Raw genomic sequence first — 10,893 nt, 5'->3', positions numbered from 1 at the left:
CAGCGTGTGCACTATGAATAGTAGACCTTTTTTTTAATGTAAACATTAACTTTTATTTAAAACACGTTATCAAATACACAGACCTTTCATAATAAAACATAGCCCATAATCGTGCATTGGCTTTAAATGACTGAATTGTTTCTACAACACTCTTGACAGACTTACATCACACTTCCCAATTCCATCTTCAATCTATACTAAGTCATTTACCGTTCAGATTTAATACTCTTTCACTCTCATAGCTCCATATATTTCTTACCCTCTTTTTCAACCTGCAGTCTCACGTCATTACAGTCAGAACGCCACAAAAAATAGTATTTCTGTACAAATCAATTGTTTGTTTTATCAAATATATATTAAATAGGATTTTAAAAAGATTTAAATAGCATATGAATGTTTGGAAAACACAGTCCGTTTTGATAGAAACGTTGTAGTGTGCAAATGCATTGGTCCAGCTAACCAAAAAAAATGAACTGTGCTTCAGTGTTTGCTAAAGTTAAACATCATTAGAATCTTGTTTGGACAAAATGTCTATTGGTCTGACAGAATTCTGTCTTAGTGTCCACGAGTGAGTGAGAGAATGTTTTCATTGATGTAGGTGAAGCCAGGAAAGTTCGCTCCGTGCTCCTCACAGGCTCCGAGTGAGTGTGGAACAGGAAGTTCAGTAAACCGAGGGTCAATGTTCGTGAGGTCACCAGGGCCAGACTGAAATACAGACATTTGGTACAAATGATTTACACAGTGTCCATGACAAACGAGTTTTTACTTGTGTGGAAAACAAATTAAGATATTTTGAAGAATGTTTTGACATTGACTTTTACTGTATGGACAAAATACCCTGACATTTCGAAGAACGTTTTAATTAATACAGTAAAAGTCAACCTATTGGACCTTATTGGCTTTCAGTGTATGGGAAAAATGTCATTTTTTCTAAATATAATTGATTAATAATGTTGACCAAACAGTGAAAGTGTAGCTGTTGATTTTTAATGTATTAAAAGAACTGGGTATAATACAATTATTTTGTTTATTATTTTTAAGTGAACAACCTAATTAAAGGCAAATATCTATCGAAAAAGAAATGAAACTCACCAGTACAGGAACATAAGGAGGCTGAATCTTCTTTGCAGCAAGTTCATCCCACTGAATGGGTGAGAAGAATGCATGAGACTGCAGCTCAATCTAAAAGCCAAAAAAGAGCCAAATGACATTTAGCCACTCTCAAGATAAATGAATTTGAGATTGTGTGCTTGTCCATGAATGTGTGTGTGTGTGCTTGTTGGGTTACCAGGTCACGTTTGGCTCCGAGTCTCTTGGCCCTGTCCCTGTTTAGCAGTCTCTTCAGCAGATCTCTGGCTGCACTAGACACTCCGGCCTTTAGTGCCAACGGCTGATAAATAATATTTCGGAGCATCTCAAGACGATCTGCATTGTAGAAAGGTGGCTGAAAAGAGAAAAGGGTGTGTTAAGCACCCGTCTACCTTTATTATTGATCTATGTTACCTCTCAAATGTTTGGAATCATTACAATGTTTTTATGCTTTTAAAAGAAGCCTATTTTGTTCACCAAAGCTGCATATATTTGGTCATAAATTAAGAAAAACCTGTAAAATTGTGAAATATTATTGCAATTTAAAATAACAGTTTTTTATTAAATTTAGTTTAAAAGTTAATTTATTTTGTGATTTGAAGCTGAGTTTATAGTATTATTACTCCGGTTTTTAGTATAATTTCATAGTATAATTCCAATCTTATTTTTTATTTATTTATTATTAATTATTTATTATAATTACATGTATTTACTTTTAGTAATCAATGACACATTAAATTGTTTAAACAATAAATTATTAAATTAAATCCTTCCAATGTTTATATATATAATCACATATACATAATTAATATATAAATATTACACACAAATACAGTTGAAATCAGAATTATTAAACCCCCTTTGATTTTTTTTTTATATTTCCCAAACTATGTTTGACAGAGCAAAGAAATTTTCACAGTATGTCTGATAGTATTTTTTCTTCTGGAGAAAGTCTTATTTGTTTTATTTCAGCTAGAATAAAAGGAGTTTTTAATTTGTTAAAAACCATTTTAAGGTCAAAATTATTAGCCCCTTTCAGCTATTTTTTTCCCGTTAGTCTACAGGACAAACCATCGTTATACAATAACTTGCCTAATTACCCTATCCTGCCTAGTTAACCTAAATAACCAGGTTAAGCCTTTAAATGCAATTTAAGCTGTATAGAAGTGTCTTGAAAAATATCTAGTCAAAAAATATTTACTGTCGTCATGGCTAAAATAAATCAGTTATTAGAAATGAGTTATTAAAACTATTATGTTTAGAAATGTGTTAAAAAATTTCTCTCTAAACAGAAATTGGGGAAAAAATAAACGGGGTCTAATAATTCTGACTTCAACTGTATATTATCTATAAAAACTTTTAATTTGAATGCAATTAATTGCGATTATTACTTATATTATTCTTTAATAATATCTATTAAATCAAATGTATCCATTTCCACAGAGCTATGAAAAAAGCAAAAATAATTCAACATTGATATCATTTCATAATTGATCATAATAGAACTGCAAATCAGCACATTATAAAGGACTATATAACACTGAAGACTGGAGTAATGTTGCTGAAATTCTGGCTTTAATTCACAACTAAATAAAACTTTAAACTACACAAAATACAACAAATTATTTTAAATTGTAATATGAATTTTTACTGTATTATACAGTATACATTTTTTGATGTAGCCTTCTTTTTAAAAACATTACAATCATTTTTTTACTCTTTCCAAACCTTTACTGGTATGTAAATAAGCATTAATTGGTGGATTTGTTTACCAGGCCGTAGAGCATTTCATGGAGAACAGCTCCCAGACCCCACCAGTCCACCGTTCTGTCATACTCCTCCTGAAGCAGAACCTCTGGTGCTAAATACTCAGGTGTTCCACAAAACGTTCTGGTGGTGCCGCGTCCGCTCATGCCCTCCTTACACAAGCCGAAGTCGGTCAGAACCACATGACCTGCTGAATCCAGCAGAATGTTTTCTGGTTTCAGGTCCCTGTGAGTGTGTGAGAAAGAAGGATTACTGCAAATCTGCTGAAAGTTTCATTTTGTTCGCTTAAAGCACATATGAATGGGCTAATCTGCATGATACAGGCACAGATATTTAAGAGTTTTGGATTACCTATAGACAATTTTCAGGGAGTGTAAGTATCCTAAAGCACAGGCCATCTCAGCAGCATAAAATCTGGCTCTGGCTTCTCCAAACACCCCCTCCCTCTGTAAATGGTAAAAGAGCTGCAAGAAACATAAAAACAGACATTCATTCACACACAATGTTCGTTTACACACATTTTGAAAAGACACTCAGACTTAAAGGGGCCCAATTTAATGTAGTTTCAGCAGGCAGTAATTATAATACAGTATTAATAACTATAACATAGAATTTATAGGAATTCTCAGCTCAAATTAACCACTATTATTTTTGTGGCCTAGTGTTTCAACAAACAGGTTATTTAAGAATAAAAATATTTATAAAAATGATTTACATTTTGGCAGCATTTTAATTTAGACATTTATCTCTTAACTTTCACCATTTGAGTTCACACTTGAAAATTATATAAGATATATGCAGAAATAGGTTGTCAAGATAAGTTGTATAAAAAATTAAATATGTACTGAAAAACTGAAAAATTCAAATACTAAAAATAAAATCAAATATATGTTAAAATATTAAAAATATCACTATTCTAAAACAAATCTTAGGGAATTCTGTCCCTCTGTTTCCCCCACACACGACAAGTGTAAAGCTGACGAGGGTACCTTAGCACATCTTTTTTAGTTCTGTGTTCAAATTCAGAGTTTTTAGATAAATAAATAATTCAGTTCTTTGCCGAGGCTTACGATTGTGTTTTACGCCCTGACCCAATGATACCAGTTTTTGTTTGGTTAGATTTACTGGAGGATCTCAAATCAAAATGTACGGTTACCTGTTCAGCGTGACATGGTCATAGCTAAAAAAGTTATCATTTGTTTCTGGAAGAAAAATTTAAGGACTCTTTTCTGACTGGCAGATATATCACCTCTGGAAACTCAAAATTTGATAAAATGTGAGATCCATTTTTTTTCCTAACACAAAATAAAAACTTATAATGTTGTTTAATATCTGAAGATTTATAAGTGTTTTTGTTTGTTTATTTTCTCTCTCTCTTTACATTCATTGCTGTCTGCTCAAACTATAATAATAATAAAAAAAAAAAAAAAAATATATATATATATATATATATATATATATAAATATATATATGTAGTTAGAGATTTAAATGGGTTAATTATATACTAACTATCTAAAATATATCAAAAGAAAAATGTTATAATAATTATTAACAATAAAATAATTACAGAACCCTAGTTTGGAAGTGTTGCTTTAAAAATGTATTTTCAATCAGACTAAATAAAGCATGTCTGGTTAATGTTTTGGTTTGGTTCTGAAATCTGAGCAGTCTGGTTTGGCAAAGACAGGCTAACAGATCTAGATATTCATCCACTTCAAATGTTGTGTGACTTTCCGAATTAATACTGAGTTTCACATAATGTCATGTATATTCAAATAGAGCAAAACAGCTATAGCTCATTTATAATCGCATATATTTTGACTGGATGAATACTTTTATTGCCATATGAATTATGCTGATGACATAGATTAAATATGGATTTTTATTCTCCGTTCTTCATCCATGTTAAGCTGCTTTGACAATCTACATAATATGAAGCGCTATTTGTAAAAAAAAAAAGTTTAATTAAAATAATCATAATAAACAAATTAAAATGTGTGTAACTAACTACTAAACAATTTTTGTACTCAGAGATGAGCTAAATCTGATAAAACCAAAAAAATTTGTTTGAACAAGTCCTCAATTGAAGAAACAGGAACTATAAAATGTATAAATTAATTATATACCATTATTATTATTATTATTATTTAAATGCATAAGGTTTTAAGTATGGTTTAGGTCATAGTTTATAACCAGCTGTATACAGAAATAGCAGAATATGTCAATGGAAAGTTTACATTTAGATGGCTAAGTAAACACACCTCTCCTCCACATGCGTAGTCCAGCACTAGATACAATCTCTCCTTAGTCTGAAAGCTGAAGTGGAGCTTCACCAGGAATGGATGATTAAGAGTTTTTAACAACACCCTGTGCTCACACATGACATTTCTTTCCTGTAAAAAACAATATAGTGAATACTTTTAGACTCATTATGAGTCAAATAATTATAGTAATGAACTCATACACTCACACTCACCTCCTTCCTTGTTAAGATTATATGCTTCTGTAAAACTTTGACTGCATAGTATTTGCCATTTTCCCTGTGTGTGGCCAGGAATACCTGAAAAAAGTAAATAAAACAAGATTTTAACAATATTCCGATATCCTAGATAATAAAACAGCAGAGCAAATTTCTTTAAATTTGATACCTTGCCAAAGCTTCCAGTCCCGATCACCTTCAAGTAGTCAAAATCACCCGCAGATACCCTAAAAGCATATAGAAATTATGCATATGTTTGCGCTAATGTAGACTGATGCAGTATGTGAGTGTGCACACGACTTACTGAGACTGTGGCTCCTCTCGTACTGGATTACTATAACAAACCTGGAAGAGAGAGAGAGAGAAAGGAGGAGTCAGCAGTTTACGCTATAGTGACATTTGAAACCACACCACGTTCGCTTGACTTCCTGTGACATCTATATCTTACTGTAAGTCAACCATTTACAGTAGTACAAATCATTTAAATTTACTCAGCCTTTTGTATGTGAAAGAACTGGAAAGCTTTAAGATATTTTTAATCTGTATGTAGGCCAAAATGTAAGTGAACTTGAAATTTGTCATAGAAGTTCACTTACAGCTGCGGCTCCGTCATCTTCAGAAAGACTGCCCTCTGGTTGCAAGAAATCCATCCTGGAATGATAAAAACTGTATAAGAGAAATGTGTGTTTCAGATAAATCTAGAGCTTTGGGTTTAGCCCATTTTTCCTAGAAAATGTCTCTAGGAAAGAGTTTGACGGTTTGACTTTGGAATGTTCCTATAAGTAGGTCATGGTCTTAAAAGTGCCCTGGTGGTCAATCTGCAATGACCATTCAGCAATAGAATATTTGAGTCAGTCTTAAGTTTTCAGCTGATCCTCACAAAAATAATGAAATAATTAGCCGATTTTCTGAACACTGTACTGGAATTCATGGAGAGCCATATGTTGCTTCACTTTTAGCTCACGCAATGGAAAATGATGACTAGGAAGAAACTCACTGGTGGTAGATTGGGTGACTGGATCTGAGCTTCTTGTCCTTGATTAAAGCTGTGAAAATAAAATGTTAAAATCATTTATAATATGTGAAATACCTGCTGTATTTAGTGGACATAGACAAGAAACCTTTGAAGACAGTGCAAATATGGGTATTTAATCACAATTAACCTGACCTTCACATTGGTTTATATTTTAAACAGTAGCCAATTCTGAATGGTTATTTTATGTTAATAGAGACAGACAAAAGATAGATAGATAGATAGATAGATAGATAGATAGATAGATAGATAGATAGATAGATAGATAGATAGATAGATAGATAGATAGATAGATAGATAGATAGATAGATAGATAGATAGATAGACAGACAGATAGTAAGATAGACAGACAGACAGACAGACAGACAGATAGACAGATAGATAGATAGATAGATAGATAGATAGATAGATATAGATAGATAGATAGATAGATAACCTAACCTAACTAACCTAATCTATTCTATAAAATTCTATAAAATTAATACATTTAATCCTACATCTCAAATGTGTCATTTTGTAAAGTTTAAGCAACAGGTATTTGAACTTACCTGTAAAATATGAAACTATCCCCTTCATTTTCGCGTAAGTGACAGGACTCTTAGCTTTTTTCACCATGTTTCTGACGAGAAAGAAAACCCTGTTTGACAGCTGTGAGTAGTGTGTCCGCCGGTTGTCCGCTGTCTTACCGGCCAGTTCTGGTTGAGTGTGGCCTCATGAGGGGAACCGTGACCGGCTATTTTTTGCATGACACGTGGTTTGTCCCAGCTGTGACGCTGTGTGCCCCTTATTTGACTGATATCTTGCTTGTCTGAATGACGTCCACCAAGCCCCCCCGCCTCTCTCTCTCTCTCTCTCTCTCTCTCTCTCTCTCTCTCTCTCTCTCTCTCTCTCTCTCTCTCTGTGTGTGTGTGTTTAATTTACGAAATCTAGTTTTTTAACTTTTTAAATGGCTTAAGTTTACCACACGGTTAAGCGTGAGAAAAATGCTGCAACCGTCGCGTTTACCCGAGGAAGTAAACTATGCAACGTCAGGCCTGTAGCTAGCTTGTTGAAAGGGGTGGTTCTTTTTTCTCAAATCGTAGACCTTTTTGCAGTTATTTGCCTCGTTTTCTATTTAATTATGATATTTAAATAATGCATTTAGTGACATTTTAAGCACTACTTTTAGCTGGATTAGCTTGTGGGATGGTCATCATAATCACACTTTTTGAAGTACCAAAATATCTCCTAAAGATTTAGAACAAATAAATATGAATAAATACTTATTTTTAAAATACAAGTGTATTACATCATAAGAAAAAAATAAGAATCTGTTAAAGTTTTAAATTTAAAAAACGAACCTATTGTCATTTATTAGGAAAATAACAACACACATAATAATAAATAAATAAATAAATAATGATGTAAAGCTTAACATTTTTTCTAGCCAGTCATAAAAAATCACATTTGAAAATGCATGGATAACAACAATAGCCAAATTAGTATTCAAATTCATTTTATAATAGACCGCTTTTGGTGCTTTACACGTTTTTATAGGTCATTTTTGTTTCAAGAATAAGGTCCAGAATTTAGATAAAAAGTTACTTCTGAAATGTTTCTTTATTTAAAAACAATAAAGTAGTGAAAGCTCACGTATGGGACAAATTCATGACCTTTGTCAGTGAGGGGTGGGTCTTTCAAACCCCTTTCTATATATAAAATAATGGATTTTTAACTATTTTCGGGGGTTTTAACCTTTATTTGTACAGGACAGTCTACAGAGGAGAAAGGAATGAATGGGGAGCAGAGTGGGTAGGGGAAGGATCCCTGAAGCTGTGAGCACCTCAGTGCTATATGTGTTGACACACACAACCACTAGGTATGTGAAGTCATGATTTTGCCATGACATGTAAACAAGGTGTTTTCTACACAACATTCCATCAGTCAGAAAAAATACTGCTGTTGGATGAAGATGTTAAACAATGACAAGATGTCATTTTATAATAACCCAGCAAACAAGCTGTGTCAGATCACTGTGGGTAGATGTGGGTTTATTGTGAAACAGTGTAAGCAGGACAAACCCATACTAAACCCCAAGAGGGTTAGCCCGGCCAGGTTTTGCCCTTTGGGGCCTCTTTGTATCTTGCCCAGAGGAAATCCACTTGAGGGCCCAAAAGGGCAAATACGTGTGGACTGCCAACAGGGGCTAGATTATCTTTTTTTATTATCTTTTTTATAATCCTTTTGTGAAGAAAAAGTACATACTTTTGAGCGTTTAACATAGGAGTATACAAGTTTTAGCACATCACTTCAACATTAATGGACCATTCAGTTAACATGCCCTGTCAATCAACTTATCAAATCTGCCATTTGCAGGTCTTTTGTCACGATCACCAGCGATCTTAACTCTATAGATCGCTGGAAAACATGCACTATCACTAACGGACTACAAAACCACAATTTCATGGACTACATCTCCATACATGCACTCCACTCACACACACATGTTCCTCATTCTGACTGATTCCACACACACCACCAGAGGATTGTCAAGGACTGATTACACACACTATTTAAGCAGCACATACACTCACTCCAGTCGCAGAGTCTTGTTTACTATAAGTGACATTACAACGTGTTTACCTTGTCTTGGTTTTCCTTGTTTTGTCCCTCGTCTAGTTTGTCTTTTTGTCCCTGTCTGCCGCCTGCCTTCCGACCTCTCGCCTGTTACTCCGACCACGTTTCTGGGTTGCCTTCGTACATCTGTTTGCATCCGTGTTGACCACTGCTTGCCTGACATCCTCAATAAACCTGCATGTGGATCCGAACTCTGTTGTCAGTGTAACTTCCCCTGGTTACATCTTTCTTGCAGACAAATCTTGTCATGCATTTGTGTAATTATGAATTCAAAAGTTAGCGATCGATTGTATCTTAATAAAATGAAAAAATATTATTTATAAATATTATAAAACTTTTATTGAATACTATTTAGGATTTTTCACTTTTCAATGTGGGACGTTTCGATAACACAAATTCACACAATATAACACACAGGGATTCCTATAATAATTATTCAATCATTCATTTATTCATTCAGTTTTCTTCGACTTGGTCCCTTTATTCATCAGAGGTCACCACAGAGGAATGAACCACTAACTTATCCAGCATATGTTTTACACAGTGGATGCCCTTCCAGCTGCAACCCATCACTGTGAAACATCCATACACACACACATACACTATGGCCAATATAGTTTACTCAATTCACCTATAGCGCATGTCTTTGGACTGTGGTGGAAATCGGAGCACCCAGAGGAAACCCACGCCAACACGCAAATTCCACATAGAAAAGCCAACTGACCCAGCTGGGACTCGAACCAGTGTCCTTCTTTCGGTGTGGTGACAGTGCTAACCACTGAGCCACTGTGTTGCCAATTAATCAATCATTTAATAGGAAATTTTACAAATCGGCATCTGGTTGGAGGGTTTCATAACTGTTCATGAATCTGACACTTTAACCTACAGTACCTTCAGACATGTTGGGGGGATCCCTCATCAACGTGTCTAGGCTCCTAATAAATTAAGAGCTCTCTTATTGCCATGTTGGCATGTTAAACCTCTCAATGAGTCAACTTTACAGGTTACTTAACAGGGATGCCTCCGTGTCACCACTGCCAAATATGCACACGAAAACACAGATGGAAACATAAAGCATTTGCATTAGACATTAATGGCTGATATTTAGGGAAACATTTCGAACAGGTATAGTGGCCCTTAGAAACAGTGCAGAGCTACAATAACAGATGAAGAAAAACCTGTTTATGTAACAGAACTTGAAACGGCTAATTAAGTGAATGACTACTGGAACATATTAGATTACAAACAGATAAAATGGTGAGGGAAGGGAAAATCAGAGAGGGGATGAGTGAGAAGATGAGGCTGTTATGTCATACTGTTTATGTTTATGGAACACATTTACGCTAACGGTCAGGGTTTATGAGGGTATGAATTTAAAATAACTTTTGACCTTTGAACGAGAGGACATTTGCTGTCTAACATTCTTGAAAAGGAGGAGAGTGTAGCATTTGATATTATATTTAATTACCCCTCACTCTAATGCTTGATTCTGATTGGTTGGTTTCACCAGTCAAGTATGTTTTGTAACGTTTTATGACTGACTATCCTCCTAAGAGCTGATCTCCCGTCATCACATGATGAGAAATTTTAAACGTTCCTACGACATTGCAGATGTTGTTCCATTGACAGGAAGCTTACTTTCAACTTTTAATGATCATAACTTAGATCACCTTAAAATGTGTCTTTTGAAATTGTTCAACTTTCAGCAAGAAATCCTCCCCTAGTAGACGATATCAAGTTTCAAATGATGAAAAGTATTATTTTAGTTTTGGTCAAGGCGGCAGTGTGGCTCAGTAGTTAGCAGTCGCCTCACAGAACGAAGGTTGCTGGGTTGAGGCATTTCTGTATGAAGTTTGCATGTTCCCCCAGGTTCGCATGCATTTTCTCCAGGTGCTCCGGTTTTCCCCA

At 34.5% G+C, this 10,893-nt stretch overlaps 1 protein-coding gene across 2 annotated transcripts; it reads right to left on the bottom strand.

Annotated features, from left to right (window-relative positions):
• Nucleotides 1-35: 35 nt before the first annotated feature.
• On the bottom strand, nucleotides 36-7,089 carry sgk2b (serum/glucocorticoid regulated kinase 2b). 2 transcript variants are annotated; one of them, XM_056476091.1, is made up of 12 exons: nucleotides 6,918-7,089; nucleotides 6,334-6,382; nucleotides 5,933-5,987; nucleotides 5,641-5,681; nucleotides 5,506-5,563; nucleotides 5,328-5,417; nucleotides 5,119-5,250; nucleotides 3,208-3,320; nucleotides 2,862-3,081; nucleotides 1,289-1,444; nucleotides 1,093-1,182; nucleotides 36-705 (listed from the first exon to the last, which is right to left on the bottom strand). In XM_056476091.1, exons 1-12 carry the CDS (start codon nucleotides 6,982-6,984, stop codon nucleotides 556-558), a joined length of 1,221 nt encoding a protein of 406 aa, XP_056332066.1. In that variant the 5' UTR covers nucleotides 6,985-7,089; the 3' UTR covers nucleotides 36-555. The 2 variants fall into 2 exon arrangements, with proteins under 2 accessions (XP_056332066.1, XP_056332067.1); XM_056476092.1 differs by having other exon boundaries at nucleotides 37-705; nucleotides 5,334-5,417; nucleotides 6,918-7,088.
• Nucleotides 7,090-10,893: the final 3,804 nt, after the last annotated feature.

This window comes from Danio aesculapii, chromosome 16 (genome assembly GCF_903798145.1).
Source record: "Danio aesculapii chromosome 16, fDanAes4.1, whole genome shotgun sequence".
NCBI lineage: Eukaryota > Metazoa > Chordata > Actinopteri > Cypriniformes > Danionidae > Danio > Danio aesculapii.
Note: the sequence above shows the minus strand (reverse complement) of the source record. Positions and strands in the feature narration are given on the sequence as shown.